This window comes from Xenopus laevis, chromosome 6S (assembly GCF_017654675.1).
Source record: "Xenopus laevis strain J_2021 chromosome 6S, Xenopus_laevis_v10.1, whole genome shotgun sequence".
Classification (NCBI taxonomy): domain Eukaryota; kingdom Metazoa; phylum Chordata; class Amphibia; order Anura; family Pipidae; genus Xenopus; species Xenopus laevis.
Window position 1 is genome coordinate 97,477,199 of NC_054382.1, and position 18,525 is coordinate 97,495,723.

Sequence of the window (18,525 nt, forward strand, 5' to 3'; positions counted from 1 at the left end):
GTGCTTACTATTTTACATGACAATATTTACTACATCATATCATTTTAGATAAGAGTATCAGGTCATTGTGGTGCAGCCAGTACAGCTTAATAATAATAATAGTTAATGAATTTGGAACTGTAAATTAAGCTGATCATTAAAAAGGCGATCTCTTAGAGGGGTGGTGCGCAAACAAGTAGATTTGTCCCATTTAGTTGGGCTTTTCCACTTATGTAGCCAACAGACCAACAACTGGATTACATAGTGACCACATGCAGGTCTGTAGGGCGATGACAGCAGCCAATGTACAACACAGCCCTAAGAGATAACATAATAAAAGGCACTATCTTTGCTCAGGAGCAGTAACCCATAGCAAACAATCAGCAGGAGGCATTTAACTGTTTAGAAGCAAATATCTTGCTATGGACTATAGCTCCTTTAATTACTTAATTAGTACTTTTGATTACATATGGAGGATTGTGTATTATATTAAACCCCGAATTGAAGAGGGCCACAAGCAAAAAAAAAAAAAAAAAAGAAATTTCTAGAACTGGGGTGTTCGCCTTTGAGTTAACTTTTAGTATGAGAGTGTGAGACCATTTGCAATTGGTTTTCATTCTTTATTATTTGTGGTATTTTATTTATTTAGCTTTTTTTATTCAGCAACTTTCCAGTTTGCAATTTTGGCAATCTGCTTGCTAGGGTTCAAACCTAGCAACTATGCACTGCTTTGAATAAGAGACTGGTATATGAATAGGAGAGGGGCTGAAGAGAAAGACGAGTAATAAAAAGTAGCAATAACAATACAATTGTAGCCTTACAGAGCATTTGTTTTTTTTAGATGGGGCCAGTGACCCCCATTTGAAAGCTGGAAAGAGTCAGCAGCAGAAGGCAAATAATAAATAATAAAGACCAATTGAAAAGTGGCTTAGGTGGTTAAATTAACTTAAAGGCGAACTACCCCTATAAAGCTTTGCAAAGTATAAATAAAATAATATGAAAAATTAATCGAATTTACAGGGAAGATTTAGGTTCCCGTCAAAACAACAATAAACAATGAAAGTGTTTAGCCTATTTTATATGTAATATATAGTCACATTTTTAAATTGAACTGCAGTCAAAGAATACATGGTCTTACTCTTACTGGATTTTTAGGTGTTGATCCCCTATGCATGTACAAGACTTTTGTCTGCTTTATAGTTTTTTTTTTTATTATTATTTTCCTTCTTCTTCTGTCTCTTTCCAGCTTTATAAATGAGGGTCAGGCCCTCTCATGTTAATATTCCAGTCTCTTATTCAAAAGCCAAATAACTTAAAAACCACAAAAAATTAAAAAATTTTAAAAGTTAATTGAAAGATTAAAAGAAAAACCTTTATTTCAAATAAAAAGGCAAACAATGTTAGAAGATATTTTTACAGAAAGAATCCAAAAGTCTCTACTTACAATTTTTGTTTCTTCACTGTTAATAAAAAATTCACTTATTTCTTCTGTTCCAATTACATCATTGCTACTTACACCCTAAAAAGAAAGATTGTGTTACTTTTATCTTAAAGGACTTGAAAACAACTGAATATGTTATATAATGCAAGATGAGTTTCCGGGTCCAATGACCCTAATGTAATTAGCAAAAAAACCCAATACACAGTATATATTTTCAGCACGCACCTGAAAATGTATTTCTGGCATTCTCTTACATCTTTAAACTACCATGTAACTACGATTTGTGCCACGTCTGTTCCAGTCAGCAATAGGCATTTGTTGGGAGTTTAATAAATTAAATAAATGTCATGGTAAATCATTAATTGTTCTAGGTATCTGTTGTGAAATCTGGACCAGTTTAATATAAGGTGCTCCGTATTGCGGAGAGACTGCTACATGGAGAACTGTCTAATCCGATGCAATAATAGGATTACAGAACTTTATATTCAACCATTCAAGATCTAAGGGAGCAAAACTGACTAATTAAGTCATATTTCAGTACCTAGAGGTTATGCTTTTCCTTTATGAAATCTATTTCTATAGAATCTGGTCTGCAGAATGTATACTGTACAAAAATATCACTCCTGTTATTGTTCAGTATAAAAATAAAAACTGGGTAAACAGGTAGGCTGTGTAGGCAAAATGTAATCTATAAAGGCTGGACTGACTGGATGTCAAATATAATAGCCAGAACAACACTTCTATTTATCCCGTTTTTATTTTTTAAACTAAACTGTTCCTTTAACTGTACAAGGATCATCTCTTGAGCCTAATATTGAAAGCACTAGAACAGGGATCCCCAACCTTTTTCACCTGTGAGCCACATTCAAATGTGAGAAGGTTTGGGGAGCAACATAAGCATGAAAATAGTTCCTGAGGATGAGAACGAAGGGCTGTGATTTGGTAGCCCCTATGTGGACTGGCATACAGAAAGCTCTATTTGGCAATACAACTGTTTTTATGCAACCAAAAGTTTCCTCCAAGTCTGGAATTCAAAAATAATCACCTACTTTAAAGCCACTGGGAGCAACATCCAAGGGGTTGGGGAGCAACATGTTGAGCTACTGGTTGGGGATCACTGCACTAGAACAATCATCAGACTTATCTCTATAATGTTCTATTCCTTTGAGGGCTATGAAATCCTTTAAGACCATTGGGATTTTTTTTTTGTTACCAGTGACATCGCTGAAAACTGATTGCGGTTGATCAAACAAGTGCCTATTAGCCTAAAGTGGAGATGGATCATGCTTTAATTTTTAGTGATCAAAAAAATGGAGTGGTTCTTTGTTTTTGACTATACAATTTCCTGAAAATGTACATGCTACTAGTATATAATTGCCTAAAATACTATGGAAGTATTTTGGAAAAGTTTCATTAAGTTCAAATTCTGTGAAAACACATGTAATCTATCTTTTCAGTGAATAATAGCTCCCAGGAAAATGACAATTCTCATACAATGTTTTCAAGAGCTCAGTTATAATGCAAATTGCTGATCCACACATATAAATGTAACCATCAATGAGAAGAAAGCAAAATGAAGTACAACCTTTGGGACCAAATCTCTTTCATTGCTTATTGCTTCTTTCACTTCTCCATTGTGCTTTTCACTAAAGTCTTTTGGTTGAAATTTCCACAGCAAAGACAAATCTGTCAACAAAAGTGGAACCTTCAATGGATTCTTGAAAGACACCTCTACCGTTATCGGCTCTGTTAAAACAAAAGTAAGTCAACTTTCCATTTAACTTTCCTCATGGAAATAGTAAAATATACTTGGGGCACAGTGCATGCAAAGAAAATTCCTTCTCAATATAGTTTCATTTAAACTGGTAGCTGTGGTATATCTTGCTTTTGATACAAGAAAAACCACACACCCTTTGGTCAGAAAACGTGTGCTTACACTAGTAGAGTCTTTAAAAAATGTGTCCTGTAGTGTTGTCTGCAAAACCAATCACCAATAAAAACATTTGTATCTTTAGATATCATAAAAGTTACCTTCAACTACTGAGAGAGGAAATTTTGAGTTATCTGAATTGCTGCTTAAACAATATTGTGTTGTTTGAAAATTCAATGGTAGGACTCCTCTGTTTGCTACAGCTGCAACTTGCTCCTCCAGCTCCCTCCATTGCTGAGATGATTCTGCATCATATTCTTGATCAAGACTCACATGTGTTGCTGCTTGCTTTTCCCCTGGAAATTAAGACATTAGAACATGTCGTTATTGACCCCAACTACAGAAATCTGGTAAACACAGCAAAACCTAAATATTACATACACTGATTTTAAGTTTTCCCATGTTTTACACATTTTTTGCTTGGTATTCACACAAATATATAATGCATACCATATTTATCTGTTTACATTTTGCCCAATTTAACATAATTATTTTCTGGTCCCCTGAAAAACATAAAATGGTGGTTCAACTGTATAGCCTTTTTTCAGTGTGAACTGGGAGTACTGGTGTAGAATTAATATTATCAAATATAATTTATTTCAGCTTTGTACAAAATAAGAGGATATGGCTTTCCTATTTTTCTGTTATATAGGTTTAGATACAGTATCCTCGCTAAAACCAGATCACATTCTTATTAATATTGATTATGAGATTATGTAAGGCTGCTTACTGAAGAAATAAAATCTTTTTTTCCAAATTGATATAAATATATTTATTTAATCGAAGCACATCAAAATCAAAAGTACTTCCAGTACCAACATGGACCATGAAAAAAATAAATACTGTGTGATGTGTTAAGACTAAACATTACATGGCAACTGTGTGTTTTTCCAGTTAAAGAAACTTAAAGGTGTTTAATAATACATCTACACATCTTCCACAAGTTTACATTCAAAATAACATGGAAGTCTTTCCCCTGAAACAGTTTTCAATTTATACAATATGATTTCAGTCAAAATTAAGTATTGCTTACCGTATATACTCGAGTATAAGCAGAGTTTTTCAGCCCCCAAAATATGCTGAAAAACTCTACCTCGGCTTATACTCGGGTCAAGCGCAAAAACGGTCGCCGGCGTCTAAGAATAGTCGCTGGCGTCCAAGAATAGTCACCGGCGTCCAAGAATAGTCTCCAAGAATAGTCGCCGGCATCCAAGAATGGTCGTCGGTGTCCAAAAACGAGACGCCGGCACCTCCAATGGGAGCAGAAACCCTAAATTTTTTGAATGAAACTTACCAGAAGCTGCTGCATTTCTCACCCTAGGCTTATACTCGAGTCAATAAGCTTTCCCAGTTTTTGGAGGTAAAATTAGGTACCTCGGCTTATACTCGGGATGGCTTATACTCAAGTATATACGGTAAATGTTGGTTAAAAATGTTATTTATTTATTATAAAAGTACTCAAGAACATCAAAACAAAGGAGAAAATAGAGTATCGTGTCACCAGTACAAAGTACACAACGGAAAGCATTCCAGTCATATTGGGTTCCAAACTATGTCAAAAATGTTTTCTTTTTGAGTACCTCTTGCTTCATAGGTCCGTTTAATGAAGGGAATCAGCTGGTTAAACATGGAATTTAAATATCACGAAAAGAAAATTATAATATAAGGGGGTGGGGCCAGATTGGCCATTTTCCTTTTATACGTGGAACACACAAATTACAGTATAATTAATATTCTTTTTAAATTCAACCTCTAAGTAGGTATTAAAAGCTACCATACTGTAGTAAATTTTAATTTTATGCAGACTGTACGCATATACAAATTGCTATCTATAAAAGAGCAGTGGCACCATACCCTGTGGGGCGCACTCCTTTACTTTCACATTATGAAAAGTGTTCCCTCCCAACATGTATTTCAGCTTTAGTTCTTACAGTCAACATTTTTTGTCATGTGAAAAACAATTCTCCTGCGTTGCCAACAACATTTTCAGATCACTAACCTTCAGCTGGCCGTCGGTCATGCCCAAAAAAGACTCGAGTGGATGAACTATTAATATATGGTAAAGGAAGCTGCGGTAAAGGGCTCTCTGGTGACTGTTGACATACATTCTAAATTGGAAAAGAAGCAAATAACAATAAATAATCCATGGCTGATTTACCTGGATTACAGTAAAATAAAGTAGCAATTACATGTAACAAAAAGGTCTGATACCTTGTAAACAAATAAATACTCTCGAAGAAATGCTCCTTGCTGTGATGCAGGCTGCTTGCTGTCATTTATTAGAATATGCCTAAAGGCAGAGACCGCATTATCAAGCTGACGAAGGGTGAATGATTGACGACCAATAGTAAAATTAATATGATCCTCTGCCAGGGACCATCCCTTCCCTTTGTATACCTGCATTGCCTGGCAGTAACAGCGCAACGCATGCTTTTTCTGAAATGCAAAATTGGATTTTCAAGGTTACAAAATTGTTACCCAAAGTTAAAACACAAATGCTATGACAAGAGTATATTAAAGTTCTCCCTCTTACACTTAGTAAATGATGTGCTTATTTTGAACAGAGAAATCACTTGGGTACACATTGCAAATGAATTCCATGGCCTTCATTCTAACGGTATGTAGCAAGCTTACTTACATCTGACCTTAAATACATCTCTACAGCACACTGAATAGCTAGCTCCACAGTCACATGATGTTTGTTTCAATATATTGGAAGTAGGTGAAGCAACGCACACCCTTAACCCATACTCTGCTGGACAATGTAGGAGGGTACGGCCACCTCCAATAATACAGTAGAAATAGGAAACATTGGCACTCAAGGCAAAAGAACTGCAGGGTTACCCCTTGATGTTTTTTAGTTGCAATGTTTCAGGGGAAGCCCCTTGCATGTTCGCACTAATAAACATGAAGGGGTAACCCTGCAGTTCTTTTGCCTTGAGTGCCAGTGTTTCCTATTTTGTTTCTATGTATACCATTAGAGTTCTGAAAACTAGACCAGAACTTTTTTAAGCCAGGAACTCAGGATTCAGCTGAATCCGGTTCCATGCATCCCTAAAGCAAGGTAATACATGTATGAGACTTGTTATCCAGAAGACTCAGGGCTTGGGGCTTTGTGGATATCAGATATTTCCGTAATTTGTATCTTCATATCTTAAGTCTACTAGAAAATCATGTAAATATTAAATACAATCAATAGTCTGGTTCTGTTGGCAATAAAGAATAATTACATATTAGTTTGGATCAAAAACAAGGTATTGTTTGGTTAATTTCATTAAACTCATGAAGTTAGACAAAAGTGTAACTTACCTGCCCTGCTTTACTAAACCGATGGCCAGCTAGAATCATGTGGAAAGCAAACTTCCTCACCATTGGGCTCTTCATATTAATAAAACAATGCGCTGCCTGTTCTAAAAGTAGCGCACTTCGTAGATCTGAATCCTAGATGACAGAAGATGAAAAAAGAATACTTTACCAAAGGAAAAAAAAAAAACACAGGAACACATTCATCATTGACAGAGCTCCACAATTCTGATGTATATTGATAAAATTAGTTAATTTGACTTTTAAAAAAAGTTTTTCTGGTAATGGATGGTTGGGGTAAAATGGGCTGGCAACAGCATTGGCACAATCACATTTTATAAACAGAGTTTATAATTACTCAGGATAACAAGTAAAATCACCTACCTCACTTGTCAGTCTTATCAAAAGGGCAGCAGCTTCTGAATATTTGCTTTGACTTTTTAAAATTTCAGCACTCAGCAGCACACACCTTTCTGCCAAAATAATATTTCTAGGATCGAGAACATACAGATTATACAGTGATAAATCATAACTAATAATATAATATCTTTTTAATTGAGAGTTCTATCTTCAAATCCAAATTTGACATAACATGTATATAATATCTAGCATATAATGTCCATAACTGGCCATTTTTCTTTTACAAAACTGTTCACACTGCTCAGTTAAGTTGCCAAAATGCTTTGAGGAATAGCAATATTTAAGACATTACACACATCTCTGAACCACAGGGCAAGCCCACTTTGGTTTCAACCTGAGCCCATTTGCTATAACAATTTCAGAGACACAAAGCTACATATAGCAGGTAACTCATGAACAGAAGCTATGGAACACACAGCAATAGAGGAGTAACTGAGCTTTTATCCATTTATTATTTACTTTACACAATACCTCTTACACAAGATTCTCTTTCCCAAGATTCTTGCCACAAATTTTGATTTTGAGAAGTTGTGAATGGGTAAATCATAATTGTGTAAAGTTTGAAAGATCATGGAAAACTTGCATTTTTCTATTAATTTCAAGCAAGTTGCCTAATCATAAAAGGTAGAACATTTCGTAAAATAACTTGACCATCACTTAGCTCCAATGGTGAATACACACTTCTTTGGAATCTCCACACACATGGTGTGGCTTTAAATGTTTGACCATGATTATTGCGAAACTGGCTACATAATTTCCCTGTCTATTACAGTGGAACCTCAATTTTACATCCCCTGATTTTAAGTTTTCCCTCATTTTACACTGTTTTGTGATCACACCTACATTTTATGTAAATACAGTTCCCTGATTTTACATTTTCCGGGATTTTCCACCATTTTTTTCTGGTCCCCTGAAAAACGTAAAATGGGGGTTCCACTGTACTTTTATTTTCATGCACTAGGATATCTTCTAGATACTCAATTTCTACCTAGTATATTTGGTATTTTCGTCATTTACAGGTCTGTCAAAATAATGTTATTTCAAGGCATTTATGATAAATCCATGAAATATAATTTCAAGGAATTATAACAAATATTATTTACAATTACATCCAGCTGCCATGTAATTACAGAGAGAACCTTTCTTTAAACATTTTTTGCAAAAATATCAGTCTATCCAGATACCACTTAATGTACATGAGAAAGATTAAGAGATATTTAAAAAAATATGATGTCTTTTACAGTCACGGATATGGCTTGCTTACTTACTTGCAAATATCTCTGTATGTCTGGATAGCAGTATCCATATAATGAGCAGGATATGGTCTGGGAGCACCAGGTTGAAGAAAAGCAGATACTGCTGCCATTTCCTTAAAAAAAAAAAAAAAAACATGGATTATATATTTAAAAGGACAAGTGGGAAGGTTCATCTGCTGGTATACTTTATATTACATGCACACTTGTAATTAAAAACTGAAGATACGGTAGAAATGTGGGTCAGGGTTTTAAGGCAGCAGGAGAAAACCGCATTCGCCAGGCTCATGTGGGGGGCCATTATGATTTTTTCCTGGGCTAGTCCAACCCGGAGTTCACATAAGTTAGACCTTCACCAAACTATAAGACTGGCCAACTCAGCAGTTTTTGGAAAATCTTCTGGTTGCCTCAAATTTAAAAGGAGATACAAACAAAATAGGGTTAGAAGTCGCACACCCAAATTAATAATAGCAAGGTGCAAATCTATCTGAGGCTGCCCATTAATGTCTCCAGATTGCCCGCTCTATTCAAAACTCCCAAATGAGTCAATCACATTAAGTCAGAACCGCATGAACTTAAAATCTCGCTCCAGTCCATTGCTGAAAGGTTCCTGGAGAGAAGATATACTTAGGATATTGTTGAACAGGCAATCATTAAGGTAAACGAGAATATGGAGAGGCAGAACACAAACCGTGATAAAAAGGTATTTGTCACAAAATATACAACTATCATTTTATTAAACATATTGAACACTGGAATCACATTCAGGCCTATGCTGTTATAGGAGAATGCCAGGGTAGTCCTATGTTTGTTACAAACAGGGAAGAAATTTAAAAGACATAATGGTCAAAGCAAATAACAGTCCGCACTATATAGTCCCACACTTTCTAAGTAATCCCCAGCTGGGTAACTACCAGGGCCGGAACTAGGGGTAGGCAGAAGAGGCAGCTGCCTAGGGCACAATAATAGGGGGCTGCTGGCCAGCTACCTCTAAAATTGTCTTCTGTCTGCCCCTATTCCGCACCTCTCGGTTACTTCCCTTCCTTCCCAATACCCTCCCCTCCATCGCTGTCCCTCCCTCCCCGTCACACGGGAGGGAGGGTGGAACTTGCCAGCCTGGTTGGCTAGGGTGTCTGGCCCTGGTAACTACTAAGGATCCAGGATTCGGTTCGGGATTTGCCCTTTTCAGCAGGATTCAGTCAAATCAAATGTAAATTAGGGAAGGTAAAGGAAATCGCTTGACTTTTCAAAACACTGACCCTAATTTGCACTGCAAGTCAAGCAGTTTTCAGCCAAATCTTTCATGAAGGATTCGGCCGAATCCAAAATAGTGGATTCGGTGCATCCTTAGTAACTATGGCCCACTTAAGGTATAAAACCTTCATGAATAGAAAATTTGTTCTACCTTTTTTAAACTTATCAAACTTGTATTTTTCCCCCTGATGAAGACCACTTTGTGGTTGAAACGTGTAGGGCTGATCACTGTACTATGAATTTTTTATTTCAATAAATTGTGTAGTTGAGCCTGCTGGCCAACCAGATGAATAGAAAGGGAACTGGCAATATGGAGCATAATAACTGACCACAATGTGTCAGCAAATTAATAAAGTATTTCAACTGTGCTGTTTTGAGGAATAGTCACATTAAACACAATGTAAACATTTTGTAAAGATTGGGAAATTAATAATTGTAACTTTGCAGAATTATGTCCTGTTGAAGTGCCAGGCAACAAAGCTCCTTAATTTTATATGAAAAATAATTTATTTTTGTGGCTTGAAGTCTAATAGAAGTACAAATAGATTAAATCGATATTATCGAAATAAAGGTGTACAGTGGAGCTGCTGATGCTAATTTGGCTGTATAAAATATATCGACATTAAAAATCATAAAGGTTTATACACCTATACCGCAATGGGAAAATAAAGTTCACAATAAACAAGCAGCCTTAAAACAGTGATTAATTCCTTACCAGTGCCCCTGCTGCATAAAGCATTGCCTGGTCACTTAAGAAGTCTTTCTTTGCTGTATGGTAGCAGCTGTATGCCAGATCATAATGCTGCACTAAGAAACACAAGTCTGCCATTTTCCTAATCTGGAGCTCAGGCGCCTCTGGTGGATATCTATATAAAAATATATAATCGGATAAATGAAAGTATGAAGCAAGTTTATGTTCAAAAGTAATTAACACATTATTGCAAGTGATGAAGCAAAGCATAACAAATGTAAGCAAGCCTTACATCTTTTTTCCACAGTCTTTTTAGCTGTACATTTACTGCTACATTTTTGGAAATATGCATGGGACATTGATGGCTTTTCTGGTGCTTATGATGGTTGGCCACTTTGTATTTGTTCTCATTTGTTAAATCAGTAATTTGGATTTATCTTTAATCCTTTTGGTCCTGTACATTAAGATTGGTAATCAAGATCCCTCAAGTCCATTCACCCTATAACTTACAGCTTGCAAGCATCAAAGTAGGTCTGTTTCAGTTATGGGTTGAGTGTGTGAATACAACACACAATTGGAGGCCTAGAAGTATTCCATGAATCAATAATCTTTACAGATGGGGCTACAAGTGTCTTCTTTAGTGAGCCTTTTTGTAATTATGTCCTCATATAACTAGGTAATCATTTATAAATATATTACCACGTCAGGAATTTTTAAAAAAACGCATCTTGCCAAAACAACATAATTTCACTGGTGCACCATGCTGCCATTATGCTGCTGCGTGTATATATTGTAGTGTTTAGGTTATATATTCTGGTGTTTGTTTTAATACACTGGTTATAGTATGTTGGAACTGCACAAGGCCACACACACTTTACCCTACAAAGGGAGGGTCTATCCTGTACAGATTGGATTTTAATGCAATAAGGCGAGTGTGGGATCCAAACGATAAAAAAAGAAAGCTCAAGGAAAAAGTAACCCACAGATTTGTTTTAGCCCTCAAATGCACAAACATTTCTTTACAGTCAATATGACAATAATAGTTTATACAGGTATGCTTGGGACATAAGGTTTTCTAGATAATGGATGTTTCGTAATTTATATCTTCATACCTTAAGTCTACTAGAAAACCATTTATACATCAAATAAACCTGGTTTTGCTTCAAATAAAGATCAATTGTATCTTAGTTTGGATCAAGTACAATGTGCGGTTTTATTATTACAGAGAAAAAGGAAATCATTTTTGAAAATTTGAATTATTTGGATAAAATGGAGTCTATGGGAGACGGCCTTTCCGTAATTCGGAGCTTTCTGGATAAGGGGTTTCCGGACGACAGATCCTATACCTGTATAGCTTGTGTAAATTTAGTTTAGTATTCTGCCTATAAATAAACAAGATTCCATTGTGAAAAGTGCAATGCATAAAAAGAGGATGTTCATTTATACTCTTTTAACATAAACATTTATTTCATAACTATTACTTCTGTATTCCAGTGCAGTCATGCACAGTTAGGATAGTGTGAGTTTCAGATGGGCATGCATAATAGCACTTAAACTTGCACCTCACTCTTTCTGGCTAAATGAGGTCAACCTCATAATTATAGTAAAGGAGAAATGAATTTGCTAGTGATCAGAGGAGCATTCCATGATCTGATAAGTTATAATGCAATGCTTTAAAAAAATATTTTTAAAAGCTTACAGCTGTCCAGAGGTATTCTTTAATTCATTAATACTTTTCTCTGGTACCTTGCTACCACTGAACCATTTTTTGGTTGCAGACAATAACGATCGGCTCAGTCCTTTTCTGGATATTAGCTAAAAAGAAGATACATACATTATTAAGCCACTCATAATTGTAGATCCCACTAATATGGGTAAAAAATGTGAAGACAAGAAATGCACTGTGATTATAATATGTATAGTTTAGTTTGTATACATTGTGTATGATTTAATTTGCAAGGCTGTACTACAGACTATATTGCAGAGCATCTATTCTAACTAATCTTTGCTCTATGAAAATTCATGACAATTCTGCTAAAAACACATCTTACTGCTTGGCAAGATATAGTTCATGCATATCCTACATAAAGTCATATGAAAATGTTTGGGAACCCCTCTCAGAATAATTTAAATATACATTTATAATTTGAAGCAGTATTCAGTTGTATGAAAATCAAACGTGAAAAACTGGCTGTGCAAAAATTTGGGTACCCGTGTAATTTTGCTAATTTGAATGCATGTAACTGCTCAATACTGATTACTGGCAACACCAAATTGGTTGGATTAGCTTGTTAAGCCTTCAACTTCATAGGCAGGTGTGTCCATAATGAGAATGGGTATTTAAAGTGGCCAATTGCAAGTTGTGCTTCTGTTTGACCCTCCTCTGAAGAGTAACAGTATGGGATCCTCAAAACAACTCTCAAAAGATCTGAAAACAATGACTGTTCAGTATCATGGTTTAGGGGAAGCCTACAAAAAGCTATCTCAGAGGTAAGGAATGAAATCAGGAAATGGAAGGCCACAGGAACAGTTGCTGTAAAACCCAGGTCTGGCAGGCCAAGAAAAATACAGGAGCGGCATATGCGGAGGATTGTGAGAATGGTTACAGACAATCCAAAGATCACCTCCAAAGACCTGCAAGAACATCTTGCTGCAGATGGTGAATCTGTACATCGTTCTACAATTCAGCACAATTTGCACAAAGAACATCTGTATGGCAGGGTGATAACAATATTTTTTATAGTATTTAACTGACCTGGTCGTTCAGTTGTCGAATTGTCTTCTCTACATGGGGCAAGAGCCCTCGAAATGTGAACTCTTGTATGAACTGCCTAATACGGTCATGGTCAGTAAGAGTCAAAGATGTACCATGAGGGGTACCAGCACCTGATTTCTTTGTATCATTCACTGATCCAAGAATTCTGCTGTTATCAAGTCCATCCAAACTTCCACTGCAGTCATTCATGTGATCAAGCTGAAGTCGGTGAACTTGAAAGTTATTCGATAAAACATCTGCCAAAAAGAGAGCATATTTTACTCTTGCAACATTTATACAATCTTCCCATACAAGTATCCTTTATTTATTGCAAACAAACCAGCTGGACAGGGCTCTATGATACTACAGTATGTAGAACCCTTTCAAATCATTTTAAATTTTCCAGGGAACTGTGTAAAATTGGAGTAAATTCCAGGGGGAAAAAACTGCGTGGGACTGGGAAAAAAAAGTAAAATCTGCAGATGTTAATTCACTGTATGGAATTTTAAATTATAATGAAGCTGTTTCACAGAGATGCAATGATATGGGGGTTTGGAATAAGTGGATAAATCTAATAGATATATTGAGAAAGTCTCTTCACTGAAAATAAATTAAGATGAAATAATCCAACTGGAAAATTAAATTGTGCAATTGCCAGTGAGTTGCTGTCGGTGCAATTTCCAATTTAGTGGTAAGGTAGAAAAATGCTCATAACTGCCTAACCAGTAAGTAACATAAGTAGAAACTAGTTGGACCCTTCTAGTTCACTTGGGTAAGGAGATGCTGCATTTCTGAGTGATAATTGCCTGAAGCACAGGCAGAATGCAGATGATGACCATTTAGGTCAATAGAAGGACAAATACAAGGGGCTTTCTCAAATAACTAAAGGTAACCATACAGAGTGTCTTGCTGTCTATGTGATTTACATCTTGATGGGCAAGTGGCTAAATGCTAATAAGTATGCCAACACTTGTGCAGATGCAGAAATAAGCTGTGGATATGAACTGTGGATATGAACCCTCAGTAAGGACAGCGCGTTGTTACCCAGTGCTAATCACTGCATAAAGCGAGAAGCCTTAGAGGTGAGCACTTTTTATATCATTAACATGATAAGAACCAATATTTGCTACATTCATGTATTTATAACGGTGCTTCTGAGCATGCCCATTATACTGCAACATGAAAAAATGCAAGTAGATGCTGAGATATTAGATTTTCGGTGATCTATAGCATGTTTACGCTAATGCTCCTTATAGGACAGCAAAATTCTGTGCAGTGAGCGCTAGATGACCTACAGGATGGTGTTATGGGATAAGAAGTCAGAATAGATGTAGAGGACAAAGAACCTTCACAGTAAAATGATTTTACTTAATTGATACATGAATAAGCAAAAGATAGATATAAAGCCAGAGAGATAGTGGTCCCTAATATGGTAGAAATATGATAAGGGCTGCAATTTCATGATTATAATTTGGGAGAGTTCAGAGTTAAATATCTAAGAGACGTTTTGCAGCATTCCAGTGTTGCAAGACCCAGATTTACTTTCATAAGCTAACCTTTCATAGAGTTCTCCAATCCATCCACAGAGATCACATGTTCTGCATTCTTATTTGGTGCACTGCTATATAAACCAGCTTCATTAGGATCCTGAGAAGAAAATAATACATGTTTTACTTTGCTCCAGGCAAAGAAAAGTTAAATTGTAATTATTCAAATTAAATGATGGTACAGTTCCCAAAAAACAAACAAACAGGTTACATAATTCAAGCTAGGCAAAAGTTTTGTTTGCATAGGCAAAGGCAATATCAACTGGAAAAACAGCATTACAGGTAATGACTAGTAATTAAACATTGTACATTTTGGGGGAATTTTATATGCCCCTTGGCAAAAGTGCACTGTACTACTGCAGGCCAGCCATGTTCTTACCACCTAACCTGCTGGGGGTGCCACTCCCTTACTTGCGCATCTGAATGACATGCAAATTAGGTGGTGAGAGCATGGACACACTGGTGCCCCCTCATGAATACAGCGCTGCTGACTATAGGCAACACTGAATTCATTGGGCAGCTGCAGGTCTCTGTGTTTCTGAGCACGGAGACCTGCAGCTGCATTTTTGTAGAAAGAACACGTGCAGTAGAGTGCAAAAAAATGGCCGGCCGTACCTATTTCTTGCTTTCTGCACACTGCTTTCCTGCTTGTATATGGCTCTATTTATCCAATCAGAAATAAACTATGAACTCCTTGGTGGCAGGTGGAGCAACAATCCACAGGATTTGGTTTGCACTTGTTATTGTCCACATAACACACCTGATTCTGAATACAATTCTTCTGGAGATACTGGCTCCATGGATCTGGAATCTGTTCATCTGTTGCTCTGTTGGACGTTCGAGAGTTTATCTTTAACAAATAGCATCCCTGAGATCCATATCTTTGTATCATTTCCTCATAAATTGAATCAGCCCTTTATAGATAAAATAAAAGGTGTCAATAAAATAAGCAGTGAAACGTATAAGGTTGTTGAATTATAAATGGGACTAAGATTCTTTTTCTTTGACCCATGCCCATCCGCCTTCCCCCGCAAAAGAATATAACGGAAAGACTATTTAATTTCAGAAAGAACGCTGTCAGTTGTATTGAGCAGAAGATTGAAGATCGCACTTTTGTCCTCCTATATTACAACACAGGTTGAGAAAATACCTAGTGAGCCACTGCCGAACTTATTGGACATTACCTATTACTCGGTTATAACTTATTCAGCTTGAACTGTGGTGTATTTATGATCAATGGAAATGTTTACAGTTACATAAACTAAATATACACAGCAACAGTTTTGCCTTCAAGATCTCCTCTATTGTGCTTGTTTGCTAGCAAGAGGTACACAAAAAATACTCAAATAAAAATGGTGTATAACAAAGGGTTATTTAAAAACAACCTTCCCATGTGCCAGTAGTTAAAATGGCTACTGGGCATGTAGTCGCATATAACTGTTCAAATTGATGTGAATTTGTTTTTTTTTATTTGAATATACTCACTGGGAGGTTATTTAAGAAAAAATATTGAATGTTTTATATTTAATCAAATGGTTCCAACCCGAGAATTCGAATTGTATTCGATTTGATTCGTACAAATCGATTTTTCTCCCGAAAAAAAACCTTGAATGCAGGAAGGCTATTACCATCTCCAAATGGCTCAATGGACCTCTGTCATTAACTTGTACATGAACTCGGCATGTTTTAGGCGGCGAATATTCAAATTAGGTCTGTTTCCATGGTCGAGGTGTGATAAATCTCACATTCTAATTTACATGCAAATAGGGGGATTTAAATTCAAATGTGTGAATTTTGACACTTGAAAAATCGAATTTACTATTCGACCATTGATAAATCTGCCCCATAGTCTGACTAAACCATGTTTATTACTGTCTTAGCAGGCATATATGTGAAGACAGAAATAATATCTGAAATTAAGGTGACAGCAAGTTAGCTGCACAAGTTTGTCTTACAGAAGAGAAATGGAATATATGTACAGGTTTTGGTTTTTCTTGTAATAGGTTGATTAGTTCAATGGCCATCATAAGGCTACACTGTATGACAATTTAATATTTAATAATTTCCATTTGTTTCAGTCCAGTGTACCAAGTTTTATAAAAATGTAAAAAAAAAAAAAAAAAATATTTGTACTTACTTTTGCTCATCCACAGTGCTGACATCATGCATCAGCACATAATATTTCAGTGTGTTGGGTGTAAACCATTTTGGATATGAATAGTCAGTGCTGTGCTGAATCCGGTGTTGCTCTTGTGACAACTTAAGGAACTGTTCCAAAGGCTCCGGTTCATGTGAGGAAACTATTAACATGCCTGAGAAAGCTTGTTCAGGTTAATAAGCCAAAGAGATGAAATGTTAACATTTATCTATGCATTCACAGTGTGTAACCCTTTCCAACAGTTTTTCAATTTCATACTTGAAGAGCATAGTATGTTAGCAAAAAGACACTGTATGACACTTTGTACATCTCACAACTACAATGTGAGGAACCCTGACTGATAAAACAATATTTAAAAGGATTAATTTATTTTTTTTTACACAATACACATAAGCCATGAATATCCTGTATATTACATCCTTATAATACACAAGAGCCATGAAAATCTTGTAAATTATATGACTATAAACAGTGAGTTCTGATGTCATCAGTTATAATCGGTGAGTTCTGATGTCATTTCTGTCACATGACTCACTGAAACTTGTGTATTATAATAAATAAATTACCCCCAGTTGCAAAATATGAGGATATTACAAGTTACCTTGGAGTTCCATGACCTGTATGGCCTTCAGCCTCGTTTTTTATATGGTTATATGGTTTTTATATGGTTGCCTCATAAGGAAACTTCGGCTGACTTCGGAAAATGAAGCGCCGCAAGTGCAATGCCGCAGGCGTTTTTTCATTATAGCAGGTGGAAGACAGGGGGAAGCAGTTCGGGGAGATTAGGCGCCCCAAAGAAGAGGCTATAAATCGCCGGGTGACTAAATTACCAGGTTTGACTTTACTCTAATCCCCTGCATTGTTCACACTTGTAATCCCCCTGCATTGTTCACACTTGTGACACCTCTATTGTTCACGCCCCTAAAGGCCTGTACTGTTCACACCTAAAACCCAGACTGAAACTACCCACACTGCTCCCTGTGTGTGCCATACTCTGCCTGTGTGTGCTCTGCCGATGGAACATAACCGCCTGGTATTTGTTCTGGGGTTTTGTTATCATTTGAAAATAATTGTTAGGGGCCCCTATGGTGATAAATCATGTGCTGGGGGAGCTGTGTTAACCACAGTGGACAGTGGCGGAACTACCGGGGGAGCAACGGGTGCAATTGTACCAGGGCCCACACCCCCTTGCGAGGCCGCCGGCAGTTCATGCTAGCGGGAAAAAAAAGTTTCCGGAGGGGGTGGACAGGCTTGGCTGCACGATCTGCACCCAGGCCCGCCACCCCATAGTTACGTTACTGGCAGGGGAGGAGGAGGCATATGGATTTAAGGTTATGTCTTAATATGACTTTACATTTTTCACATATGAGTGATAAGTGATAACCCTGCAGTCAGCACCAACTATTTGGTCTTTTTGGTGTGTTACCACAATTAATGTGGATATGGTCTTGTGGTAACATGGGTGTAGATTATAACGTTTGCTTAGATTTTCACCAGCAGGCCACACCATACTGAGCATGTGAAATGTTACTGGCACATAAAAGCCAGATGGGATTCTCCTGTGGATAACTTCGGAGGTATGGATCATTACTTTTATGGTGCCACTGAAGTTCTGGGCTGGTACTTTATAACATGCTAGATCAGAGCTACAAAAGAAAAGTCATCAATTTGCAGATGTTTGAGGTAAAACCTTTACAGTGTCAGTAAAAACAACGGGCTGCAACTATAATGTAATGTGTTCCCTACATTTTCCCAAATTAGATGATAAACTGAGAAAAATGGCTCAGTGGGACA

General features: G+C 36.7%; 1 protein-coding gene across 1 annotated transcript in view; it reads right to left on the reverse strand.

Moving 5' to 3' along the window:
• trappc8.S (trafficking protein particle complex subunit 8 S homeolog) overlaps window positions 1-18,525 on the reverse strand; it is a 58,694-nt gene that overhangs the window by 26,244 nt on the left and 13,925 nt on the right. Inside the window, 14 exon segments of the mRNA NM_001091720.1 lie at window positions 1,424-1,498; window positions 3,006-3,166; window positions 3,452-3,646; window positions 5,350-5,458; window positions 5,562-5,786; window positions 6,660-6,791; window positions 7,038-7,143; window positions 8,342-8,442; window positions 10,296-10,446; window positions 11,971-12,086; window positions 13,027-13,283; window positions 14,583-14,673; window positions 15,334-15,487; window positions 16,711-16,885. Coding sequence (NP_001085189.1) covers window positions 1,424-1,498; window positions 3,006-3,166; window positions 3,452-3,646; window positions 5,350-5,458; window positions 5,562-5,786; window positions 6,660-6,791; window positions 7,038-7,143; window positions 8,342-8,442; window positions 10,296-10,446; window positions 11,971-12,086; window positions 13,027-13,283; window positions 14,583-14,673; window positions 15,334-15,487; window positions 16,711-16,885 — 2,048 coding nt within the window.